This window comes from Centropristis striata, chromosome 10 (genome assembly GCF_030273125.1).
Source record: "Centropristis striata isolate RG_2023a ecotype Rhode Island chromosome 10, C.striata_1.0, whole genome shotgun sequence".
Lineage (NCBI taxonomy): Eukaryota > Metazoa > Chordata > Actinopteri > Perciformes > Serranidae > Centropristis > Centropristis striata.
Window position 1 is genome coordinate 12,261,668 of NC_081526.1, and position 24,752 is coordinate 12,286,419.

The 24,752-nt window shown below is 40.6% G+C and overlaps 2 protein-coding genes across 4 annotated transcripts; both read left to right on the forward strand.

The window, feature by feature from the left end:
* The first annotated feature begins 2,577 nt into the window (after window positions 1-2,577).
* Window positions 2,578-11,824, forward strand: chaf1b (chromatin assembly factor 1, subunit B). 2 transcript variants are annotated; one of them, XM_059342888.1, is made up of 14 exons: window positions 2,578-2,649; window positions 3,029-3,175; window positions 4,365-4,497; window positions 4,588-4,708; window positions 5,608-5,711; window positions 5,878-5,974; window positions 6,114-6,198; window positions 6,607-6,700; window positions 6,818-6,887; window positions 6,970-7,061; window positions 7,180-7,339; window positions 7,865-8,437; window positions 10,312-10,400; window positions 11,180-11,824. In XM_059342888.1, the coding sequence occupies exons 2-14, from the start codon at window positions 3,050-3,052 to the stop codon at window positions 11,278-11,280; spliced, it is 1,845 nt and encodes a 614-aa protein (XP_059198871.1). In that variant the 5' UTR covers window positions 2,578-2,649; window positions 3,029-3,049; the 3' UTR covers window positions 11,281-11,824. The 2 variants fall into 2 exon arrangements, with proteins under 2 accessions (XP_059198871.1, XP_059198872.1); XM_059342889.1 differs by having other exon boundaries at window positions 2,615-2,648; window positions 3,033-3,175.
* A 2,725-nt stretch (window positions 11,825-14,549) lies between these two features.
* Window positions 14,550-24,534, forward strand: si:dkey-229b18.3 (uncharacterized). 2 transcript variants are annotated; one of them, XM_059342886.1, is made up of 7 exons: window positions 14,550-15,890; window positions 16,701-16,774; window positions 16,997-17,225; window positions 18,806-20,793; window positions 21,111-21,320; window positions 22,152-22,292; window positions 23,546-24,534. In XM_059342886.1, exons 1-6 carry the CDS (start codon window positions 15,545-15,547, stop codon window positions 22,254-22,256), a joined length of 2,952 nt encoding a protein of 983 aa, XP_059198869.1. In that variant the 5' UTR covers window positions 14,550-15,544; the 3' UTR covers window positions 22,257-22,292; window positions 23,546-24,534. The 2 variants fall into 2 exon arrangements, with proteins under 2 accessions (XP_059198869.1, XP_059198870.1); XM_059342887.1 differs by having other exon boundaries at window positions 21,114-21,320.
* The last annotated feature ends 218 nt before the right edge of the window (window positions 24,535-24,752 follow it).

Below are 24,752 nucleotides of genomic sequence, written 5' to 3' on the forward strand. Positions count from 1 at the left end.
TTTGACATATGCAAACTGATCCATGATCCCTGTTATGAGATAAATAGACCCAACACCATAGTAGGAGAAACATGCCCATATCATGATGCTTCACTTTCTTCACTGTCTTCACTGTGTACTGTGGCTTGAATTCAGAGTTGGGGGGTCGTCTCACAAACTGTCTGCGGCCCTTGGACCCAAAAAGAACAATTTTACTATCATCAGTCCACAAAATGTTTCTCCATTTCTCTTTAGGCCAGTTGATGTGTTCTTTGGCAAATTGTAACCTCTTCTGCACATGCCTTTTTTTTAACAGAGGGACTTTGTGGGGGATTCTTGTAAATAGATTAGCTTCACACAGACGTCTTCTAACTGTCACACCACTTACAGGTAACTCCAGACTGTCTCTGATCATCCTGGAGCTGATCATTGGCTGAGCCTTTGTCATTCTGCTTATTCTTCCATCCATTTTGGTGGTTTTCTTCCGTTTTCTGCCACGTGTCTCTGGTTTTGCTCTCCATTTTAAAGCATTGGAGATCATTTTAGCTGAACAGCCTATAATTGTTTGCACCTCTTTATAAGTTTTCCCCTCTCCAATCAACTTTTTAATCTAAGTACGCTGTTCTTCTGAACAATGTCTTGAACGACCCATTTTCCTCAGGCTTTCAAAGAGAAATGCATGTTCAACAAGTGCTGGCTTCATCCTTAAATAGAGGCCACCTGATTCACACCTGCTTTTTCACAAAATTGATGACCTCATTGATTGAATGCCACACTGCTATATTTTTGAACACACTCCTTTCAACTAATTGGCCAATTGCACAGCCTCAAGAGCGTGCATATCACGAATGCTGGGTCTTGTTGGTTTTCTGAGAATCTACTGCACCTACTGGTACCTTGTTTGCCATGTAACCATAAAGAATATACCAAAAAATTCTGGATTAATCTGGTTAGTCACATTGGACTGCTATTATATTGAACACTACTGTATATTATATCCCTGGATCATAGATATTGATTCATTATTGTGTAAGCATCACTAATGCAGCAGCTGGTAAAGGTGGAGCTCCTTTTAACCTCTTCATACACTGAGTTACTTAATAATGCAGCAATTTATTTATTAGTTGATTCGTGTCAATTTACTGATACAGGTTTTTCAATGGCTGATTCCAATATCGTGCCTTTGTTGTTTTTTTTGCATCTGATAAAATACAACAATTTATTAATAACAAATGAACACATATTTGCAGAGCATTCATTTCACACTGTTATTGTCTGCATTTTATGGCGTATGCCTGCACTCAGCAGAAAAAAATAAAACATTTAAATCTGTACGAAGGTTTTGACAAGTATTCAGAGTATCCCATCTTCTGCCGAAGGTCTTATTTGCTAATGTAATTCAAATACAGACATCAGTTTTAAACTAAGACTGTTTCATAACCAGTTAAAACTTTGTAGCTGCTTTAATATTCATTATATGTGAATCAAATATTTCCCATGGGAAGTTTAGTTGAGACAGTATTCTACTATGTAACCATAACTAAACATTTTCAAAAGATATATTTAATCTGTTCTACAATAGAAAATTCACCAAAATGTAGTGTAAAGTTGTGATTCTTAAAGTGGGCTCTGTGGCACTGCTATGGGATCTCTGAAAGGTTTTTACATTAATGTCTCTAAAATATCATGACATCTTTCTTTCTTTGTTTATTTTTTTACTTCATAGTTCAATGTAAAATATTTACATTTTCATTGTTCATTGATTATGTTCTACTGTAACAAATCCAGGGGATAAGTACATAATATTTAATACATGTCCAATATATTTCTAATACATTTCTTTTGTGTTGTTCCTTTACATAACTAAGACTACAGAAGTGTAATAAATGGGCTAGGCTACATCAGTTTATCTCAAGGGACACACATGAAGGGGTCCCTGTATGTTCTCTTTCTTTTTAGAGGGGTCCTTTATTGAAAAACATTGAGAAACTCTGGTGAAAAGTATTGAACACATATCGTCACACTGTAAAAATAATCGCCACATCCATAGGTGTCAGATAAGAACCCAGCAAAGAAGAGCTAGAGGGAGATTGTCTAGTTATCAGTTTAGGTTATCAGTGTTTTATTGTTGACAATAATATTGGTAACACTTCACTCTAAGGTGTCTACATAAGACATGAGATGTGTCATGAACATTTATGACACTTTGAAGTAACATTAATGCTCATGATACTAGTCATGTCATGTTTCTGACAGGCTTGTGTGACTCTTATATAGACACCTTCAAAATAAAGTGTTACCATATCTTGCTTAAGTCACAAAGGCATGTTCAAAAACATGCTTAAGTCATTTATTTCTCTTAAGTTACACCATTTACACACAGTGTTATTACTATGTCAATAGCCATCCTTTGTTACATCCTTTTTAAGTGAAATGACCCATAAATGTCATATTTTACACTTTTGGTGAAGTTGTGTTTCCTGCAAAACTTGAAAGAATGAGTTCGGCGAGTATTTTAACAGGGTGACGATATTAGATATGGAACGTGGCGCGGACAGACAGTCCCGCCCCTTCCGATTGTCGTCCAATCACTGCAGTCCATCAGACCGGAAGTTTTGAACGAATCATACGCGGGAATTTACTCACCGCTTCAGCTGGACAACAGAGGAGGTAAAAAACAGACTTACAGATAACTTCAGTTCTAATAATTACCTATATAATGAGGCTGTATTTGTTGCAGATATGCATGCTAGCTAACAGGAGCGTATGCACATTTTAGCCGGTTTTGTCATTTGTCCGCGACATAAGCCACAAAGCATCCCAGAAAACCGCTAAGTTTAATGCTAAAGCTATTAGCTTGTCGTAGCTTTCGCTGCAAGTGTCTGCAAATTAGCCATTTTATCAATTAATTTTCTTCTGTTGCCCCAAACACACGCTCCATATTGGCCAACATGTAGAGATAGCTGTGTCTGTGTTGGGTGCTTAGTTAATATCAGCCCGTTTTGAAACTGTCAGAAGTATCACTTTTATTATTTTTCCCCCCCCTGAGGTCGGTGTTGGATATTAAAAAATGAAGGTCGTAACGTGTGAGATTGCATGGCACAACAAGGAGCCAGTGTACAGTCTGGACTTCCAGCACAGCTCGGATGGACGCATTCATCGGCTGGCCACAGCTGGAGTGGACACCACAGTCAGAGTGAGTACTGTAGCTACACGATCTGGTTAACTAAGTGAAAGGTTTTGTAAGAAAACGTACATGCATAAATGCATGAGTTACTTTAATGGTCATCTGATGCAAATGTCTGTACATGCATTTGTCTAGGAGTGCAACAGCTCAATGTTCCCCGGACTAATACTGAATTTGGAAAAACGGCTTTCAGTTTTTCTGCTGCATCTACCCGGAACATCTTACAACATTCACTCAACACAATTATAACTATGGGACAGTTTAAAACTATGATAACCAATAACTCTGCCTTTCACTGTAACCGTCTTTAATGTTTTTGCATGTGTTTTGTCTGTGCTGTTTTGTGTTTTCTCTGTGCTTTGTTTTGTGTTTTCTCTCTCGACATCATTGTAAATGAAGGGTTGCCCTCAATGATTCTGTGAGAAAAGGATAAATGAAATGAAAATGAACATAAGCAGTGGAAATGTTACTTTTGTCCACAATTGTGTGTGAATCTGACCATAAAAACTTAATGGTTGCATTTGTGAAGGCAAATGAGCGAGCAATAAGTGGGTTCATGCCTTCTGTTGAAGAAAACGTCATGTAACATCAATGGCGGTTTCTCATCAAATGCCATTATTTTCAATTTTCATATTGACATATTTAAAGTAACATTATTTGGGCTTTCGTAAGACCTTGAAAGAGTGAGCATGTCTTTTGCAGAATTCGCCAAATGGCACTAAAATCAGATTTTACAATTTATTTTGTTATATATTTACTATTTGGTACATTTGTAATTAAATTACAGTATACTTAAAGCCAAGTTGTCCTTAGACGGCCATATTTTACAATGGAGTCGCATGATGAAAGTATATATCAATAAATATCCTCAGGATTTAGCCAGTTCTTTTTTATATGTGATTAAAATGCATTTTAGTACAATGACAGACTTGACAAAAATTTTGAACACAACATTAAAGGTCTAACATTTTTATAAATTTCATTTGTAATTTACGGTAATTGCATATAAACTTAAAGCCAGGTCATCCTAAAACTGCAATATTTTACAGTAAAGTTTAATGATTTAGCAATGAATAACTTGTGAGATGTAGATGTACTACAGATATTTGCACAATACTTAGTGAGTAAAAATAAGTTTTAGATTGTTTTTCTGTAGTTTTTTTCTGTTTAATAACCTTTTCCCCTGTTCTTGATGCAGCTGTGGCGGGTAGACACGAGCCCAGATGGAAAGGCAGTGGTAGAGTTTCTATCTAATCTGGCTCGACATACCAAGGCTGTCAACGTGGTTCGCTTTAGCCCCAATGGAGAGCTGCTTGCCTCAGGAGGAGACGGTATGCTCGACCTAGTAAAAGTGATTAATCAGAACAAGAATTTTAAAATACAGTGGCCTTTAGTAATCATATGGTTTTTATTTGGTACAGATGCAGCAATTCTGCTTTGGAAGCTCAACGACTCTAAGGAGCCGGAGCAGGCGCCCGTGTTCCAGGAGGAAGAAGACGCTCAACTCAACAAGGAGAGCTGGTCTGTGGTCAAGACACTGAGGTATACAATGCCTGTTCAAAGCTTTGGAAGTTATCGATCCCATTGTGTTACAATGTTTCTACCCCATTTCCTTTAATTATAATCTTGGACTGGGTTCTGACTGACAACAGCATTGCATCAAAAACGCAGAATTCTTATTCATTTTGATGTGACCATTAGTTGGCTCAGTATGGAGCCCTGTCATAACCCTGGTACAAATATGCCCTTGCGCAATTCAGTGTCATCAGACAGGCTCATGTGTTAGCCAATCATTGTTTCAAGCCCACATTCTTGGTAGATTATTTCTTTGTAGAACTACCAAATACATGAGCTATTACCGTGATGATATTTTAGAACAGACTATAAACCCCACTGCAGCAAAATTTGCACATTTTATTTTCTCACTGGTGTCTGCTTTGCCAAATTTTTCTAACATTGGAAAACTGAAAATCATAAACTGTACACTACTGTGCAAACGTCTTAGGCAGGTGTGGAAAAAATGCCTAGAAGAATTGATGCTGGTTTAAGGCAAAGGTTGGTCACACCAAATATTGATTTGATTTAGATTTTTCTTCTGTTCACTCATTTTGTATTTTGTTAATTGATAAAAACAAACTAACATTTCTATTTTTGAAAACAATCTCATTTCACAGCACTTTTACACACCTGCCTACGACTGTTGCACAGTACTGTATCAAAAACTTGTCAGTGTCTTGTCTTCCTCAGCACCTGAAATCACTAAGATCAGACAATGAGTCAACTCAGAATTACAAAATAACTAATAATTTGTTATATTTAAGTGGTCTCTATATGGAGATCTACTTATTTTGTCCATTTACAATTTCTGATTTGATGAATGTATAAGGGTAGCAATAGTATGGTAATACCAGAAATATTTCTTACCATTGATTTGTCTTTAGGGGGCACATAGAGGACGTGTATGACATCTGCTGGACACGGGATGGAAACTTCATGGTGTCTGGCTCTGTCGACAACACTGCGATTATGTGGGACATCAACAAAGGTTTGTTAAACTCATCGATGGCTTGTGTGTCTTCCGTACAGTTTTAGTTTGATCTGTTATAATTCTGATTAAGTAGTGCAAAACCACAGCCGTACATACTGTAAATATGTGAGAGTACATCTTAGTTTGGCTTTGGACTTATTATGTTGGTTGCAACTGTTTTCAGGACAGAAGCTGTCCATCTTGAATGACCATAAGAGCTACGTGCAGGGGGTGACCTGGGATCCTCTGGGACAATATGTAGCCACGCTCAGCTGTGACAGGTAGAAGAACAGATTCAGGCATCCTGATCCACTCCTCATGGCCTGTCTATGTTTTGTCTCCATTACTGTAGCTGCTCACTGACAGCAGGGCTTCAGCAGCTTGATGCTCAAGATGGTTTTTGTTTTTCCTTCCCTTCAGAGTGATGCGTGTTTACAGCACTCACACCAAGAAGAAAGCCTTCTGTATCAGTAAAATGAGCTCTGGGCCGCTTGCAGAGGGAGAGGTCAGTAGAAATTGTGCTTTTGATGACACCGAGTTTAACAACTTTTTGTTAATTAAAATTTTGTCAGATATTGAATGCCACTCTTCCATTAGACACCATAAATATAAGAGAGGACAAAGCACATGGAAATCCTGATGCTAACATGTATAATATCAACTACCAGTAGAAAAATAGGCTACTCCACAATTTTTCCTTGGTTCTCACTAATATTTCCATGTAGGCCACCTGTTGACAAAAACATGTTGATGATGCTTCTGAATTTTCCTCTTTATTATATATTTGGTCTTAAAGTTATTAAACATACTATGTGAGATCTTCAGAGATTTTCTGCCCAGCTGCCAAGTGAGTGAGGCATGTAACACACACACACACACACACTCAGCGCTGCATTTCTCTTTACCTTTGCAGGTCAAGCAGTACAGAATGTTCCACGATGACAGCATGAGGTCGTTTTTCCGACGCCTTTCATTCACGCCAGATGGATCTTTCTTGCTCGCCCCAGGTACCTAAACAAAAGCATATTCAAAATCTGGCTTTTTTCTGGTTAAATTTAGTCTTATTATGTCCCAGTTTAAAAAAACTAATTTCCATCTTCTGTTGTCATCCTTTTTAACCGCAGCCGGGTGTGTGGAGATCGGAGAAAACATCATAAATACCACCTACGTGTTTTCCAGGAAGAGTCTAAAGAGGTAACTATTGTGAAAGGCTGTCATATTATCCGTGTTGGCTGTGTTAATGATGGTAACAAACGTACAAATCTCTGTGTTTTAGACCTATCGCCCACTTGCCGTGTCCAACTAAAGCTACACTGGCTGTACGCTGCTGCCCTGTCTACTTTGAACTGAGGACTAAGAAGGAAGAAGGCAAGGGACACACAAGTGTTATAATGAAGCCCTCCATTTTTATTGGCTTCACTCTTTATGTCCCCCCTATGTCTTACTTGTATGTGTTCTTCATTCTTCCTCCATTTCTCCTCTACAGATGGCTCTATTCAGACTCTTCCCAATGTCTTCCAGTTGCCATACCGCATGGTGTTTGCTGTGGCATCTGAGGACTCCATCTTCTTGTACGACACACAGCAGACGCTTCCTTTTGGCCTGGTGTCCAACATCCACTACCACACACTCAGCGATCTTACATGGTAAGCTGAAGCTCTCTTGAAATGCCTTTTTAAATATTTGTAATTTGTGGGAAGAAATTATGGTTGGCCTTCTGGACCTTAGCAACAATAGTTGTTATACCAAGATCCAACTTAACTGAATGCAAACATGTGTAGACTATTGTAGGGGTATCTTGAACAATTCAACTCATACAAAGTAGATTTGGAAATATAAAAGTAACTTACTGTTGAAACAAAAAAAATACAATGAAAATTTGCAATACCACCTAGTTGGCTGAGAAATAAGTACATCAATTGGTATTTGAAGTATTTAAAACTGGGCATCTTCGTATAGATACAATATTGCCTTTCATCCCCATCTTGTTGGATTGTAATAACGCCAGGAAAGAGCCTGTTTACTGCCTTTATGGACCAGAGGAAGTAAAACAGCAAACACTAAATGTTTAAATGTACATTTAAACCTACCAGGATTCTTATAAATATAATATTTCCTTCATGTTCTAGTTTTAGACCCACTTCCATGTTTTTGTTTTATGTCCTCTTTAGGTCTCGAGACGGTTCTTTCCTGGCTGTGTCCTCCACAGACGGCTACTGCTCCTTCCTATCCTTCTCGCCTGGGGAGCTGGGCACTCCGCTGAAGGAGCCTCCCACCCTGGAGGTCTTTACCCCAAGCAGTGTTGTTGAGAAAAAGGGTAAGAAGGCCAGGACGTCATCTCCTTTAACCCAGACGCCAAGCTCAGCACCAACTCCCACATCTCAAACCAGCCTGGGCAAAGATGTTCCTGCCGTCACCCCTCCAGAGGAGAAGAAGAACACCCCGAGTGCCAAATCTAAACCTCAGCCGCGAAGGATCACCCTCAATACCCTGCAGGGCTGGGGGAAGCCCTCGACACCTAAAACTACAACTCCTTCAGCACCTCAGACCCCAACATCTGCGAGCACAAGCGCACCCTCTACTCCCCAGCCCCGCGTCACCCCTCTCACCCCAACCAACTCCTCCAAAACCCAGCCACGCACCGCCCCCCTGACCCCCTCCACCCCAAAAGCCCTCAACAGTGCTAATAATGCCGGGTCCACTACTCCTAAGGGTACAACCACTCCAAAAGGGCCCACTCCAAGGTAAATGCAAAAATATAATTATTTTTTAAATATGTTTGATTTTGTCAGAGTGAGGAACAGGCAAGTTATTTATTTATTATTATATATCGATGAAAGTGAGCTTTGCCTTGAGTGTTGGCAGGAAGGCTTTTCAGTTCACGTGAGGGAAGGTGTGTGTGTGTGCCATAGGGTTGCAACTAATTGATTTCTATGTTATTGATCATTTATCATCATTTAATCTGTAATATATTAGAAAATAATGAGAATAACACATTATAATTACCTAGAAAACATTCTTTTAATCTTAAATCTACATTGAGAACCTGGAATTACAATACCTGACATTTGTATCTGATAACTGACCTGAAAGATGTATTGATTATAGCATTAGTTGTAACTAATTTACTGACAATCAATTCATAGTTTAAGCACTAGTGCATATCATCAATTTTTTTGTGTTTACTGTTTGATGGTGTGTTACTTACCCTTCTAAATTAGTCCATACTCTAAAATAATTTATTTGGTTTAATTGAATTCATATTTATACAGTTTACATAATTATTGGTAAGTAGGTAAGTCTTTATTTATGCTGCACTTACAGAGTGTTTCACAATTGCAAAACATTTGAAATGATAAGCAACTATTTCAGAATAAATAGGAATCATATAAGTCAATAAAATCCCTTTGCCTGTAAATATTTTTAATGAGACAAAATGTAAAACGCATGACCGTATTTTCCGATCCGACCTCCAGAGGGAGGCTGATAACTAGGACAGCAAAAGCTCTGTCAACTTGAGTCTTAAAGGGATAGGTCTGGTTTATTTTGTAGTGAGGTTGTATGAGGTACTTATCTGTAGTCAGTGTCTTACCTGCAGTAGATGGCGGTCGGCACAACCACAGTTCTGAGAAGCAGCCAGGTTTACCAGCATAGAAGCGAAGTAATGACCTGCTGTCGACGGGGGCAGCAGCTCAAGTGTATTCTATATTAAGAATATTTTCACAGTTAACCTGAAATAAAAAACAGAGCTATCTCTTTATTCTTGTGTAGTTACTGATATATGGTGGAGGATTCTGAATTTGATCCTAAATTAGACAGTAAGCCAGTGTGGTGAACCAATCACTGAGGTAACACAGGAGAGCTGTGAAGTTAGTAAGTAATCAGTCAAAGATAAATGTTATTTAGTTTCTATACCAGCGAGACCTTTCCAAATGTTCTCATCCACTCTGTTTAGACGTACTGTAGACAGTGTGAAGCATACAGGTGCTGCCTCATACAAGAGTAGAGAGCATATGTTAATTTATGAAAATACTTGAACTATTCAAATGTGTTGTGACTGAGGTAGTAGCCACACAGGACTGTGCATCCAGCTCCCTTCCCCTGATGATTAAAGTAAGCTGATTATATCTAAAGATCCAGTTTACAGATGAGTCCTAAACAAAAGACAGCATTGAGTTCTTTGAAGTAAGCAAGATGCCCCTTTAATACATTTTTTTAAAATGCAAGGAGAGTATAAATAGCTGTGATGAGCTTGATGGTGTTTTTGTCTGTTTACATGTGCGCAGTATTAGCAGTGAGAACAAAGCCCAGTCTGGTATGAGGGATCCGTTGGACCCCCCACTGACTATAAAATAATAATCACTCTGACAGACTGCGTGTAGACAATGGCAGGTCTGCACAAGCTTTTGTATTTGCCCTCGTATCTGTAACTTGGAACGTTTGCCTTGGCTAGTTTTACTAGTTGGCAACAACTGAATCAGAAGAACAAAAGAGATGATAAATGAGGAGGAACAGTGATTAACTTTGTTCAGCGTAAAGGAGTCATTTCTTGTCATATTTTGTGTTTTCTGTCTGCTTGAAGCCTGTTTACCATTTCAGCTTTTATGCTTGTTTACAGGAGAGTGTCTCTGACTCCCGTTACCCTCCGATCTCCAGCTGTCAGTTCACTCTTCCGCACCCCCTCCTCCACTGAGAAGGCCAAACATGGTTAGTAAGGGCAACTACTTTGGCTGTTGTCCTGCATGTTGCAAAGATCACAACAAAAATGTGATTTAAAGTATTAAGCTGATGGAAAATCCCTCCATCTTTATTGACAACCAGGTTTTAAGTTTTTATTATGATTAGGGATGCCAATCCAATGTGTTTTATTTCTGATGATACTAAGGCGCAAACCTCAGCACAGGATATCCAACGTTGTTGTTCCCCAAATTTAACATCTATATTCCTCACTTAAGCTTCTTGGAATCATTTTTTTATGCAAGTGGCACTAAAAAAAACACTCAGTAGCCCGTCAGGACCTGACTGTCATGTCCTGATCTATTTAAGGGTACGATTACGGATCCTGTTGAAAATATTGTGCTATTGTTGTGCCTTGCAATATTTGAACAATTCAACACTTGTAGGTCTGCTGTATGTCTTATTTCAGTTATGTTTCTTGCCCAGTCTGACTTATTTTTTGTGCTATAACAATGTTCATAGATTAGAGGTAACTTGGTGAATACAAAATAATTATTAATGATAAGAAGAATGACCAAAAGTATGAAAATAAGACCCAGTAATTGTAGTTAGGGGGAATTATTCTGTAAATGTAATGAAACAAAAAAACTTGACTAACTGTTGTACCCTTTCTTCAACATTTTCATTACTTGGGCATTAACTGGTCAGTGTATTTCACCATGCATATTGACCTGATAGTGAGTCTAGAGTGAATCATGCCATCATGTGTTACCCTTCTGTCACTGATCTCTTCACTTGTGTTTCTGCAGAACGCCCTTCTCCTCCCACTGATCCAGTGTGCCAGCCTCCAGAGCCCAAGCGGCCCAAGACCAGTGAGCTCCCATCAAAGACCAACAGCACCCAGACTTAACGTCTACCGGGAACAGTGTGGTGCTATGATATCATTAAAGAGTACATACAGTGGAGGGTGACAGGATAAGAAGCTTTAGTACAAAACCGCTAAGGCTGTAACAGGTGCAGCAGCATTGTGTGTGTGTTGATATTGTCTGTACTTGGTTTGACTAGATGAAGCTTTAACCTCAAATAACGCACTGTGTTATAAAACAAACTGCATTGCAGTAGGTGTCCTTTGAATAAATGCTTATTTTAGTCGTGTTTTTGTATTATACGGTGAACAGATAATTGTATTCTATTTGACTTGTTTGACATTTAGGTGCGCTATAGGGCTGAAGATGAAGATTTTATCTCACTTTTTTATTAAGGAAATGTGATGGTTAAACTGCATTCAAAACCTGAAGAAAAAAAAACACAAAGCACCCCAAGGTTTACTGCCTTGAAAGAGCTTTGAATATAGAACCTGATTTTTAATTTGCTGAAGACTGGGCCAGCAGATTGAATGAAAAGCTCAAAATTTCAAGTATTTTTCTTGTCTAATAAAGGAAATTTCACATCCAGTGCCTGTTTAAGTGGTTTAAAGTACATAGCTGTGGGGTGAGTCGTGACTCAGTAACTACAAGCAGCTGAAAGATAAGTAAAGTGTAATTTTCTGTTATGAAACTGATCAATAATGGTTTGTTGTATTAATAGGGTTTATACAAAGTCTTGAAAACTTTGAAAAATCATTCATTTTTTACCCATTATATTATCAAGGTTAGAAGACTGTTTGAATTTGAAAACACTACTTATCTCCTGGCATCTCAAACCGCATGAGCCAAGCACGATAAGTCCTTTGTTGATCCTTTGGAAATCAGCAATCACTAAATAAAACCATATTCCAAACATAATGAAGTTTATATAAACTGGTAAAATATACATTGATTCCGGTAGATGTTATGATAAATGTGTTGAGAGGCTTGAAATCTGTGGCTTAGGTACCATGACAGGGCTGGAATTTTACTCTTAAAAAGCTGTATTCAACCTAAACTGATTGGAATGAATGCTGAGATGATTAATGGCTATGTCTTGATGTATTTAGGACTCAGGATTTTTAATGTAGTTTTTTATTTTAATCTGAGGTCAGACGATTTTAACTGTAGACCAACAAGATGTCTCATTTTTTGTTATTGTTATTCACATTATTATTGACTAAACGGTCTTATAAAAAATATATTATTTTTAGATTTCAATCCACTATGAAGGACATAGTTTGTAGAATGTAAACTACTCCAACCAGTGGAGGCAGATGGCCGCCCACCTAGAGCCGAGTTCTTTTTGAGCTTTCTTCTATTAGGGGAGTACTATGGGAGTTTTTCTTTGCAACTATTTGCCCAATGCTTGTTGGGCCTCTGTAAATTAAAGAGTGCTCTATATGAAAAGTGTCATGAGATAACTACTGTTATTTTTGGTGCTATATAATAAATAAAACTGACTTGTCTCTGAGGTTATTAGAACCTCTGACCCCCGACCCCAGGATACAGAGAACGTGACATCTTGGTCTTGGACTGCAACCCTGAATGTTTCACAGTATTTTATGATGGCCTTGGCTCAAACAGATGCACTAAATTCTTGCTTTTAAACACAAAATGCTGCAAAACACTTAATCTGACCTAGCTAATCTCATATGAATTGCCATTTCATTGCATATAACTAGGTGTACAGATTAGTGACATTTTTTTATCTGTGATGAAAATAGTGATATTTACAAAACTGGTACAAATAATTTTGTGTAAATAATCCAGAGCCATTGAAATTATGATCATTCATGCTTTATTGTGTATTTATGGTTACAGACACTCTCCTCCCTGCTCATATTTTAAGTGTTATTAATTTGCCAAGATAGAGAAAAACACACAATAAACAAAACTGAATATTCCTTTGACTGACTTCCCAAATTTTCTATAGATATTGGAAAAATATTGTTATCATGAGTTCTGATATCATGACAGCTCGAGTACAGATTAATGAATCCATGCAGCATGTGTTGCAGACCTTTCTACTTATTTTAGGATTACGAAAAGAGAAATAATGGTTGTCTGTTTAGAAGCATAAACTTTGTGTATTGTGTTTTAATGTTATATACCTTCCAGAATATTTTAGCTTTCTGCATTTTATATTTATAGTGTAAACAAGGGACTGTATACTACACGGTTCCCTGTCTTGATTTAAAAACAAACTTGGGAGTCAATACAAGATAAAACAGTTGCAGTGAAGTGTCATCACAGTGATCTCTTTATCTTGAATGAATAATTTAATCTGAACATAGAACTTACTGTAAAGTTTAACTTCATTTGTATTGACAAACATGTAGCATAGTCAATTAATAAAATGAAAGTCAATGTTGCTCCTGATCATTTCAAATACTGCATTGCACATTTTTATTTCTCATTTCTATTTGTCTAATCTTTTGTACGTTGCCACTGCTTTGTGGCACTGTTTGACTGTTTGACAGCAGTACTCAATAATAACCTTTTTTTTTAATGCAATGATTGAAATTTAGTGTTGAACACTGTTTTGCTGTTGACATAGGCAACTGGATGAATACAGATATTTTTATTTTCTGTTGTATGTTAGGTATGTTTACGTAGGTATATTTTTAAGAGCCAACACAAGATTGGCTTACGCAATAACAGTGTTTTATGAGTAAGGTGTTGTGATGTCTTTATTTGTTTAATAAGAATGCTTGTATGTGTTAGAGCCACTGTTGAATAAATAAAATTAAAATATGAAGTTCATATAATCCCAAACTGTTCCTTTGAAGGGTGATGTAGGCATGTCAGGTAGGCTATTCCAGAATACACTCCATGATAGATTTTGTGTTAATAGTTTTCTGAAACTGATTGTAGAATAATAGTAGGCTAATAGTGTTGTGTCAATTGTTGTAACTGACATTAAGATGATAGTGACAGCTAGGATTAAAATCTGGAATCATTTGATGATTTTTATTTAGAGCAAAATAATATCAGGTCAATACAAGAAAATAAAAATTATAAAACATTAATTTAATGTTGTCTGTATGGCAGAAGTGAGGAAAATACACTGGGTGTATCGTGTTTGAGCAAGTAAAGCAAATACTACTGGCATCGTGTGCGAACAACCTACCATGCTGCAAGTGGAGGAAAACTAATTTGAGTGGCAGCTTTGTTAGCCAACCACAAGCCGTCTGGCAGGTTCTCTTTAAAGCTTCTGCTAATAGCCTTTGTGTTAAGGCGGGGAATACTTGGCTCCGTTAGGCTGCTGATTAGCAACAAACAAGAAGGTTACGAGTTTAAAAAATTGGACTATTTGGCCGCCAGACTGGCTTTACGGCACCGAGAGCGGTATGAACTAAGTCGGGTGTGTGGCAGGAGCTTGTTGGGCCGCTTTTGAGGGGGACTCGGCGGTGATTTGCAACATTTGGGGCTGATCGCGGAGACAACCTCGCTTTTAGGTCGTTTCAAGTGGCGATGCTGAGCTGATAGCTGCGTCATCATGTTGCTTCCGACTCGAGTTGGCGAAAAGAAATCTCAAGTTAACGCCAGAGGTGAGGCTGCCCGCCGTCATCCAGCCGCCGGAGGCCACTCCCGACCCCTGAGATAGATAGATGGGAGACGGGCTGCTGGTGAGCGGTTTGCGGTGATTGCCTATTTACGTGGTCGCTGAGAAACTGGTGACTTTACATCACTTGGCTCGGCGTTGTTGGCGCGATACTCTCCTGGCTGCATTTATTATCCACACTCGGATGGACAGTAAAGAAGAAAAATAATATATATTGATGCTGCGTAGCGTTAGAGACAGCAACATTGTGTATAAATATGACTGGATGCTTCCTGAACAGAAAGTGGAACTATATTATACTACATTATACAGCCACAACTGTTTGGGCAGTGAGAAGTGATGCCCTCACTGACAGCTAGGGTACAAAGCAGGACCCTCCAGTGAAATGCTGCTTTCTTCTTTAGCTGAGAAAAACAAGCCATAATGAGAGACGTTGCTGTTCATTTTAGCAAATTGGCTAATTTGTAGCCGTCCACTTGGATATGTCAAACTATTAGCAGCGTGTCAGAGTGTTTTGTGTGGACTTATTGTTCGGTCGGTGGTCTGTTGTCTGCTGTCACCGTATCCACGTGTTTCAGGTCGGTAAAGTGGGTAAAGTTTGGCTCACAGGACTGATTACTTAAGAGGGGACGCAGCTGTGGTCCCTCTCAGCCTGGACAAAGTTACATTTTAACATCAGAGTAGAAAAACCGGAATAAAAAATGGCCGGCGATTGCACCCACACCAATGCTCATTACGCAAAAGCAGAGACGTTTTGTCCGTCCAAACCCTGGTCGGATGGAGACCGAGAGCGAGCCGGGGAGATGGAGACAGCCGGGAACTCGAAAGGGCGTGGACTTCCCGCACAGTGGTCGCCCAACTTCGAGATGATAGACGGGCTGATGTACCGCAAGAAGCTGGAGAAGGGTTTCATCAACTACCGGGAGGTTTTGGACGAGGACCGGAGACATGAGGCCGTGTCTACCTTTCACCGGCGGCGGCTCGGCCAGAGGCACCTCACCCTGGAGGAGACCTACAAGTGCGTGGCTGAAAACTACTGGTGGGAAGGTATGAACTTCACTGCTTGCCTGTCATGTGAATTTATAAGCCGGCATGTGGGCCCTGACTCTGTAAACCAACTCTCTTTATTCATTTCTTATTGCTAGGAAGTCTAGGGTCATTTGGAACAGCAATACCAGGGCTTTACACTAAGTTTTTGTAAACAAAAAGTGCATATAGTGTGTCATTTTACCCCCTTTCATAATTTTACTCATTAAGATACATCATAGAATAAAAGCTTTATTACAGCAACCATGCAAAATTGAATTAGGCTACCAATAGTGCAGCTATTTTCATGTTTCTTTTATAGATCCCACAAAAAAGAATCCAGCACTGGTTCACTGGTTGTGTGTTCATCTGTTCTCTCCCTTTCAAATGTTTTTGTTTTCCTGTGCTTAATCCAACCCCAGATCCATAAACCCTTGAAGCCCTGGTTTGTGGGTCCCTTTAGTGACATATGACATCATCCTTACTTTCAGAGATGACCTCCAATCTGACTGTATTCTGCTTAGACAGCTGAATCCTCTCTTGCATATAGCTGAAGAAACGGCACGTTCTACTGTTTGCTGTCCCTGTTTTTTTTTGGTGGCAACCATAAGCAAATAATTGGTTGCCATTGTCTCAGTGTTGACCCTTCCTGTCAAGCCCACACAAGTGATTGAATCAATCAAAGATCAAGAAACCCACTCACACATGTATGACAGCTGTTAGGCTTTTCTCATTTTTGAGACAATACATTTCAGCTTGTGGCTTTCATCAACGGCAAAAGCCACTTTTGCTGGCACTTTGACTCATTACCATCTGTATCTTTTTTCACAGAAATGTACTTCGAGATCAGAGATCTGGTCCTGAGCTGCCCAGAGTGTCAGAGCCAGCGCACCAAGAAAACAGAGGTATAATATACGTTTCAGTTCAAGTTCTTCCAAAAAAACCTTCCATCTCCTCTAGTTTTGTATCAGTGCCTCATCCCTCGCACATTTTAATCCACACTTTCTCACTCTCATTCTCACTCAATCCTGCTCTCACACGTTTAACTATCTCCTGCTTTCACACACGCATTGTATTCCTAAAATGATTCCTCTATCTGCTTCTGTCTGGCTGACTTTGCCTCTCAGGAGCTGGGTGACAGAGGATGTGTCACAAAGACGATGGTGTCACACAGCGCTGACATGCTGAGCAAGCTGAGGAGTCAGCGGGAGGCGGGACTTTTCTGTGACATTACCCTGCGGACCAACGGGCGATCCTACTCTGCCCACAAAGCTGTCCTGGCGGCCGTCAGCGATCACTTCCAGGAAATCTTCACAGAATTGGACTCGAACAAGAAAGCAGACATAGATCTCACTGGTAAGATTAAAGCCCAGACTGACTGTCTGAAGTCTGTTTCAGTGTCAGACCCGACTGAGCCTGAACTTTGTCCCCAGATGTCCCAAAAATGATGAAATAAACTAAAGTTCTCCACCATAATTTCTCATCTCATCGCCAGGTTATTTTCATTACTGTACCTTAAAATACTAACCCGTATGTATTAACCTCCAGAATGGTTGATTATTACGGGAACACGTTTTTGCCAATGAAATTATATTAAATTAAAACTTAGCCTGGTGATGGAAAAAGAAGATCCTTTAAGTCATTAAAAGGAACTCTCCTGAAATAATTAGTTGGTATCTTAAAAATAACTTCTGAAGGCCTTTTACACACCAGGGGTGAGACGAAAAATGACAAAAAAATCAAATGTTATTGAATATTTGTTCAATATCATTCGTAAGCAAGCAGCATCTCGTAGTCCGTCTGAGGTAGTTGTTGGAGAGCCTAAGCTACTCTAAGCAATTTTATTGTGTTTCCTTTTAGCAAAATGCTCTGAGTGAATTTGAGTTCCCTCTGGTAAGCATTTACACATTTTATGTGTCAAGGGCTTTTATTGTGAAAGGTAAGAACTAAGGGAGTCAATCTGATACGACCTGCTTTTATTAAGTTTAAAGTGATTAATTTTTTCAAGATGCAAAAGCTCCGAAAAAATCTAACCTATTCCTTAAAAAAAGAAAAGAATTACATTGCTTTTTTGTTGCGTAATATGTCTTTGTGAAAGTACTCACGACAGAAACAAAAAATTAAAAAAATATATTGACGTCTGAATTATTAATCAGGCGAAAAACACCCCTGATGTGTTGAGGCCAATGACTCAGTATCTCAAAATAACAGAAAAGCTCTCAAAATAAGTATTTGTAAGTATTTCAAAATAATGGTGCATTATCTCAAAAATAATGACTTGGTATTGAAATATATTGACTTATTGACACAAAAACAATGAGAAAGATGCTGTAATTATAATCAACAATGTTGCTGTGATGTCCTGTGATGAGGATAGTACAAACAGTTTTTTATTATTGAGCTCATGCAGTGGTAGCTCACATGAGCTACTGCTGACTGCCTGAATGTAAAGATTTTCTACATACGCTGTCACATGACAATTCCTGACCTAAGTTGACACAGTTCATTTCTCATTATCATTCATCATATATGGCTTATATGAAACTGAGAGCTGCAGATGATACATTGGGCATTCTGGCAAAAAGAAGGCTGTATTTCTCAGCTGCATGTCAGAAATCTTTTGTGTCCGTCTTGTCAGATTGTTGTGACGTATTTGATCTGGAAATTCGGACTTGGGAGCATCTAGAGCCTGAAGTTGAACACAGCCGTAGTCTTGTCTTCTCATTTACGTATGTCTTTGATGTCTGTCGTCAGATAGGAGCAGAAGTGGCCCTGATTAAAGCGGTTGTTATATTGTCTCCACCACCATGTTTACACTTTGCCCCCACACTGTCTGCTGCCTCTCTGATCCTCTGTTTACTCAGTCACTTTCATCTCACTCACTGATTGACCAGGGTTCAGCATATCTAATTAAATGCTCCTTGTTTTGCTCTCAGGTTTTAGTGAGGACAGCCTTCTCTCTCTGCTGGATTTCTCCTACTCCTCCACCCTGTGTGTTCGCCAGGAGGACCTACCTGAAGTCATCGCCATGGCCCGCCACCTGGGCATGTGGCCTGCAGTGGAAGCCTGCTCCGCTCTCATGAAAGAACAGGAGCAGAAACTGCATCCTGGCAAGGACTTTACCTCAGCCTGTGCTGGTGCGGGTCAGGAGCGCCACCGCCATCACAGAGAAAGCAAAAGGAAAAGGGTTTTGGATTTAGACTCCAGTATGAACGACAGCTTCAGTCTAATGCTGGATGCGTCCGATGAGTCTCTAGAAGTGAGTCCGAGGCGCAACTTGCGCAGGACACCGAAAGCCCCAGTCCATAACGGTCTCCCTCTGAGCCCCTCACACAGGATGAAGCTCATGGACTTCAAATCTCCCTCTTCGAAGAAAGCTACGACACCTCGACACACTATCGCCACCCCACAGTCACAGAACTACTCGCGCATATCGCCTTCGAACACTCGTCTTCTCCGCTCCACTCCTGGGGCTGCCAAGGAGGTTCAGAGATTGCTACCTAGGCCAGAGAGCCCTCGACGAAACAGAAAACCTCACTCTATCACCCAGCTCTCCCGCAACTCCATATCAAGGGTTCCAAAGATTACTGGGTGCAGCCCTGTGAGGATAAAGCAGGAGGTAGAGGAGGTTGGAGAGGATGAACAGGATTATGCCAGAGCACAGGAGAAGTACAAGCTCATGAATGTCCTTGGGTTACAGAGGACCGCCCTCCTCCCCAGACCAGAGGATCTGATTGGCTGGAGACAGAAGAAGCGACTGAGGAAGCTGAAGGCTAACAACTATTCACTGACAAAGCGCAGGAAACCCCGCCCTACCTCCCCAGTGCTACCATTTGGGGCCGTGACACTGTCGCTTCCCCTCTGTAACCCCGTTAACACTCGCCTTCTCAACAAGTCAGCAAAGACGAAGCCTGTGGGGCCAGTCAGCGCTCAGCAGATGACACCAAAGAGGCCAAAGACCGGCCCGCGACATGTTCCCCCAAGTGACAGGAGCATGAGAAGTCAAGGTGTGTTACCGGACATGTTCCAGCCTGCATCCAGGTCTCCTTTCGGGGGGAGGGAACTCAGGCGGTCAGTGAGGAATGGTGACAGTTCCCACCTTCCTGCCAAGCAGCCTCGGCGACACAACACCAACAAAACTCTAGCGAGAAAAACAGTTGTGATCAAAACAGAACCATCTGAATGCTCTATCTCAGGTTTCCCTCTTTCATCGAATAATCGCTGTGGCCATACACCTCACAAATCTCCACCTTCACACAGGACACAGGCCAGAAATAAGATCACTGTAGAGACGGTCAAAACGCTGCGTTACAACAGCGGCCGACCAGCAACAAAGGCAAAGCCTAGGCGTGGCTCCACGAGGGAGGTTGAGAAGACGAAGTGTAACCCCAGGGAGGAGGGGAGGAAGGTCATGGACTCTAGACTGAGAATGAAGGTAAATGAACCTGATGGGCTCCAGTTTTCAGATCACGCACCTCCGCCACCCATCTACAACCATCCTCTGTACAAAGTCATCAAGGAAGAGCCAGCAGATCCTGTAGCAATTGGCGGGCCTTTCCATGATCCTCCATCACCAGACCTAGGCAAGCGCCAGAGCAAGCCCCCCATCAAATTACTGGACTCTGGCTTTCTGTTCAGCTTCTGCCGGCCAGCAGGGGTGCCGATATCAGGACTGAAGAAAGAGGAGGAGAGCGTGGATATCTGCTTGACGCGCTCCGTGTCACAAGTTGGGCAGAAATTTGGAGCGGAGGAGTCCCCGCACAGGGCACTGAGGGCCAGAGGGCCACCCGCTCTGCCTGTGGTGAAGAAGGAGAGGGAGGGGAGGAGCGTGAGCAAGGTCCAGAAACCCAGGCCAAACTCCCAGAACAGCACTCATCACCTGGCCAAATCTGCCAGGTCAAAGGCGACAAAGACCAAGCCAAAGGTAAATGAAGGGCCGGGTGGTGATTTATGATGACAACGGCGATTTATAAATAAATTGCAGTAATGTGCTGCCCACTGCTCCTTGCATGGTGTGTTCACTTGTGTGTAAAAAAGGATGGGTTAAATGCAGAGGTTGAATTTCCCCATTGTGGGATTAATAAAGTAATCTTCTTCTTCTAAATAAATAAATAAAAGATAAAGCATCCAGGGGAAGGGCAGTAAAGGGGGGCACTGTAGAAAGTGGATAATGTCACCTTCTACCTGCTGCCATATAACTTCTCCATAATTGCCTTTTCCCATCTTTTTCCTCGACTCCAGCAGCAAGAAAAACTCCCTCCGAGGAGCTGTGTCATGCTGGATTCCGTACGCCGGGCAAGGCTAAAGCAGCTCCGAGGGCCTCGTAGTCAAGTACCCAAAGCTCCAAAGGCACCTCATACCTGCATGCAGTGCTCGGCTTCCTACAAGAACTGCGACGCTCTAATCATGCATCGCCTCAGGCACATCGAGGGAAAGCACTGGCCATGTCTGGTAAGTACCGGCTCTCCTAAACCCTAACAAGCTGGGGATCAAAATCCATAACCTGGACCACCAAAAACCTGCAGATTTTATTTCCACCCAGCAATAAACCATGTGATTTAAAGTAAAATCAAATCATGTAGTTTGATGCAAGGTGTGAACGCCTCTTCTTGGTGAACTGGGTGGTCTCGTTGTTGACTGGTTATAAAAGTGCAAGCTTATGATTCTCTGTGTGCTAATGCATTTACTCAAGTGCTGTAAAATTATGAGGTACTTGCCCTTGACTTTAGTATTTACATTTATACTGGAGATGAAACATTTTTTGTAAAAAAAGATAAAAACAGATTTGGACTATAGAAATAGTTTGAATTATCAAGTAGAAAAGACCTTCATATAGCTGTCATGTATGGTTCCATTTTCATATGTATTTACTGAACAAGAACTGAAAACAGCCTGGATCTTGAGTCTCCACTGGTTGCCTGGCAACAGCACAGTGGCCACCAAACTCTATAAAGTTGCACTTTGTTCCAATTTATTCTTTTTATGGATTGAGCCAATGAGACATCTTTAGAGATGCTGCTAGGTGGATATTGTGACCTTCAGACAGAGCTATGCTAGCTCTTTCCCCCTGTCCCCAGTATTTGTGCTAAGCTAAGCTAACCAGCAGTAGCATCATATTTATCATATAGAACTGACAGTCGTATCAGTCTTCTCCATTGACTTTCAGCAAGAGAGCAAACTTCTGTGTCTAATTTGTTTCGTCAGAATACCTCAAAGCTTCTGTTGTCCTCTTCTGTTCATGTATATGCTGTTAACCCTTCGTTTTCCCTCTCTGCTGTGTAGCTCTGCAGTAAGACGTTCTTTCGACTGAGGAATGTACGGAACCACATCCGCACCCATGACCCCAAGTTGTACAAATGCCGGAGCTGCATCGCTGCCGGTTCTTGAGGCAGCTGGAGGCTCGGCTCTAGCAGCGAGGCTGAGGTGGGTAAAGACCCCCTTTACTCCTGGTTCTAAAATGTATCTTGAGTGATCAGATCACAAGTGCTCAGTGCCAAATACAAATGTAAACAGGGTCCAAGACGCATTGTGATTGCCACATTGCATTTAAGTGCAAACGTTTTTTATGGGTTAATTTAAAGAGCCTGTGATGATCTTTCAATTATCTTATTATTTACTTCTCTAAACAAAACAGGGAGATTGTAAAAACAAAAGTGTATATTAAAGCCGGCGATATGCATCAATGTTTGGGCATTGCATCGATGCAGTTGGATCGGTGTTGTTGTCCGACGTAATAAATGTATAAAGTGTGCAGGGCAATTCAACCTTCTAGTGGAAGTGGTGTAGATGGTGAGAAAACCGAATACCTGTGGTCAGCTGGACACTCGTGGAGATACATAATACACACGGTGTAAATGATGATGTGTCTCATCTGTTCTGTGTTGCCTTAAACTTAGCAATTTTGTCACTATATTTAGCAACTTTTCAGACCCCCCTAACGATTATTTTCCAAAAGAACGACTAGCGACAAATCTATCGACTGTTTCGGGTGTTACTGGAGATTTTTGGAGACTCGTTCTTACTCTTCTTAACGAGCAGTGGGTGCTGCCGGCGGCTCCTCCCTTGTCCCAAAGCACTCACAAGTGGCACAGTCCTCGCGCAGCAGTCTCTCCCAGCTGCAGCCAGAGGAGGAGGTGTTAATCCCTCTGTGTCCAGTCTGCAAATGAATCAAATGGAAGTCGCCGCTGGCTGGCTTACAGTCGGTGTCTCTTTTGGGTCACTTTTGCCGGTCCTCAAGTCGGATAAAGTAGGAGGGTTGGAATTGTGACAGAAGACATTGCATTTGTAGTTCTAAACATATTTAGGGTTTTTTTACTCGCTTTTTGTCTTTCCCACAACGTTATTCCTCTCTCCTACAGCGTCCATTACAATTACAGACACAAGATAAATTATGCAAATTGGGCAATGATGTCATTTACCGACTTCTAGCCACTTCTAGGACAGCCAATAGCTACTTTCCTGACTGAGGAGTTGGCAACACTGCATCTGTCCACTTGTCATCTGATTGCCCATTTTTAAGCCAAGTATAAACCGGGTCATTGTGAAACCTGTAATGTAATTGTTTGTAGCTTGTATTTACCATCACTCCTCGAACCTCCTGCAGAAGGAGCTGTGAATGTGATCACGTGTTGTGCATTGATTTTGTTTACCATGTCTGTTTCTTATTTCTTTTCCAGGATGAAGGCTGTGAGCGTCCGACACCAGCGAGCACGCTGCAGCCAGAGGCACATGATCGATCAGCAGCTTGTACATAATGCATCCGTCACACACAAGCACAACGGTCTGTGGAAAGGCATAATTACTCTGATACTAATCATTGCGGTCGTCAATGATCGATAATGTTATTTAAATAACCAAACAAAGGTTGCTGGTCCTGTTTGCGTGTCCGTAGCTACAGAAGGTTAAACTTGAACATTACACTCAGGGGGCGGGGAATGTGATGCCACGGTATAAAGTGATTTAATGTCACGGTTGTGTATAAAATGAAATGTAAAGTGATTGTTATAACTATTACTGCTACTTATTGTTATTATTTTTCTATGTATAGCTGAATTTTGAGTGCACTTATATCATAGCTTTTGTTGTAAACCTAAGAAGTGGTGGTGAAATTGAAGGTTTGTCCACGGCGGGAATACTTGAAGTGATGCAAGCGCTGGAGGGAATACTTGAAGTGGGCTGGGGTCTTAGGAGTGAGACTGTCCTTTGGGTGTTTCAGTGGGTCTTTGTCCTTTTGATGTGCTAACTTTTAAACGACTTGACAAGGCTGTTCCTCCTTTCATATTGATCTGCTCGTCTCTCGTAGTCCGTGAGTCGGGGATTTGACTGGTATGGTGACACCACTGCATGTGTTTCTGCAGGCCATTTGTGGTCCACTGTCTTTTCTAAGGCTGCCAATTTTAAAAAGGGAATCATGTCTCGTTTTTAATGTGAATTTCTGATTAGTAATCAACACAGCTGTGTAATTACAGATGTTTTATTGATCTCTTATTCCACTGCGATCCAAGAAAAGACTCGTCGTCTTGTTCTACTTCATACCCCCCCCCTCCTACTGAATAAACGCAATGTGTTCACACAAGGAGATGTTTATGGTTCACAAATTGATTTTAGAAATAAATGAGCTGTCTGTTGCTCCCTTAAAAGACTGAATAAATTTTTGCCTTTTATATCCTGTTCTGGTTTTTAATTTTGTGTTTTATATGGATTGTACTGTAATTGAACGAAACAGCAGTGTAGCCAGTGCATCAATAATAATAATCTAATAAATCATGTGCAATATTAACAAAATATGCATCAAGAAGGCTTCACTACCAGCTTAATTGAGCTTTTAAAGAAAAAAAAATCAATTTTCTGACATTTTATGGACCCATTGATTTTAAATAAGGG